This window comes from Bolinopsis microptera, chromosome 4, assembly GCF_026151205.1.
Source record: "Bolinopsis microptera isolate Bmic1 chromosome 4, MBARI_Bmic_1.0, whole genome shotgun sequence".
Classification (NCBI taxonomy): domain Eukaryota; kingdom Metazoa; phylum Ctenophora; class Tentaculata; order Lobata; family Bolinopsidae; genus Bolinopsis; species Bolinopsis microptera.
In genome coordinates this window covers 5,626,002-5,627,629 of record NC_087075.1, presented here as the reverse complement: position 1 = coordinate 5,627,629, position 1,628 = coordinate 5,626,002, and the positions used below count along the sequence as shown (strand labels likewise).

At 41.8% G+C, this 1,628-nt stretch overlaps 1 protein-coding gene across 1 annotated transcript; it reads left to right on the top strand.

The window, feature by feature from the left end:
- Nucleotides 1-925: 925 nt before the first annotated feature.
- LOC134814394 (uncharacterized) lies at nt 926-1,360 on the top strand. Its single transcript, XM_063822492.1, has one exon. The coding sequence runs from the start codon at nt 926-928 to the stop codon at nt 1,358-1,360; it is 435 nt and encodes a 144-aa protein (XP_063678562.1).
- The last annotated feature ends 268 nt before the right edge of the window (nt 1,361-1,628 follow it).

Below are 1,628 nucleotides of genomic sequence, written 5' to 3'. Positions count from 1 at the left end.
CAGTGCATGCATCTAGACTGGTCATCGGTTCAATTAATTGTGCGGTTGAAAGATGAATCGGAGGAGTTATTGAAAACGTGCCACATATGTATACTCAATATAAGTGGAGGATTCATAAATAAATCTTCGTCCTACACATCATACAGGAGAATTCCCAACTTTTATTGATAGGATCATACTCATAGACGGCACTTTTCGATACAATCGATCGATCGACTATACAATTGATTGACCGATGATATCATGATATCACATATGGGTTAGAGGACCATTCATAGTCACATATTAGTATTACAAAAGCCAAATGTTTGACCTATTCAGACCCCCAACCCCCCCTCCCCCCCTCTACCAAACTGGCCAAAATAAGGCTTCCTCAAAATCAAGGTGAGCAAGCACAAAAGGAAATCGCGGCACGTGTGGAATCGCGATTTTTTTCAGTTCTCCGCGACAAATCGCGCATATTCCTTTAAATCTGAGGACCAAATTCGCGCAATCTCCTTTAAATCTGAGGGCCAAATATCACATTCTTTATAAGTATTAGCAGGAACAATCGTTATATACGGATTGTAGGACTGAATCACTACCACCCAAATATCCCTACTGGTAGTGATTTAGTCCGGTAGAGATTCAGTCCGAAAATATACCTCAATCCCTACCAGATGATCTTAGTTCACTAGTTCTAATATCATGACGTGATCTGAGCCGAGGCTCTCATGGAGTGCTTGCTAAGGGGCCTGGCAGACATGTGATCCACAGACTTACGTACGCAACGAGGAGCCCTAACGAGAACTGGTTCGGATCAAGTCATCCATAATGACCTGCTATACGACAATACAGTGATGTGAACCTTCACATGCTCGGTATCTCAATCAGCTAGCGGGAATAATATATAAACCCGCAACGCCTGTGTTTATCTTATACCACTATGTCTTCCTCATCCATCGAGTTTATTCCTGGCAGAAAGAAAGGCAGCCGCAACGTCCTCTACGATGGTCACCTCTACCACCTTAACAGAAAGAGGGAAGAAAAGACCTACTGGAAGTGCAACAAGTGCAAGTCCCGCCTGATCCTTGTCCAGGACACCTTCTGTTCTGCTACCGCTCATGATCACGAATCTCAACCAGCAGAAATTGCAGCCCACCGCTCCAAGTCTAAAATGAAGACCCTCGCAGCTACTACTGAGAACTCAACTAAGCAGATTGTTGCAGACTCTGTCGCTGGACTATCCTTCGAAGCCTCGTCCCGGCTCAACTGTGATCCCAAGTCATTGGCACGACTAGTCAGACGAGCCAGACAGGCAGCCTACCAACATTCTCACAAGAAAACCCTTCAAGAGAGCAGCAAAGTGGGAGAAGTTTGACCTGGAGATGCAACGTATGGTTGATGATTATGATAACTTTGGGGATGTTACCGAGTTTCTGAAAGCTGTTGGATCTAAGATTTTGGGTTAATGCTTTAATGTTTACTTATTATTGTGTGATTTAAATTACTGTATCAGTATATTATCTATTATTTTTTGACCAAAATTCTGCTTAGTCAATTATCACGAAAAATGTAATAATAATTAACAAAAAATAAAATAATTAACTAATGAAATACGAATAATTATGCCTTTATTGCAAAGTTCA

Bases quoted from the DNA above. Each gene is read 5' to 3' on its own strand.
- LOC134814394 (XM_063822492.1), top strand. From the start codon at position 926: ATGTCTTCCTCATCCATCGAGTTTATTCCTGGCAGAAAGAAAGGCAGC.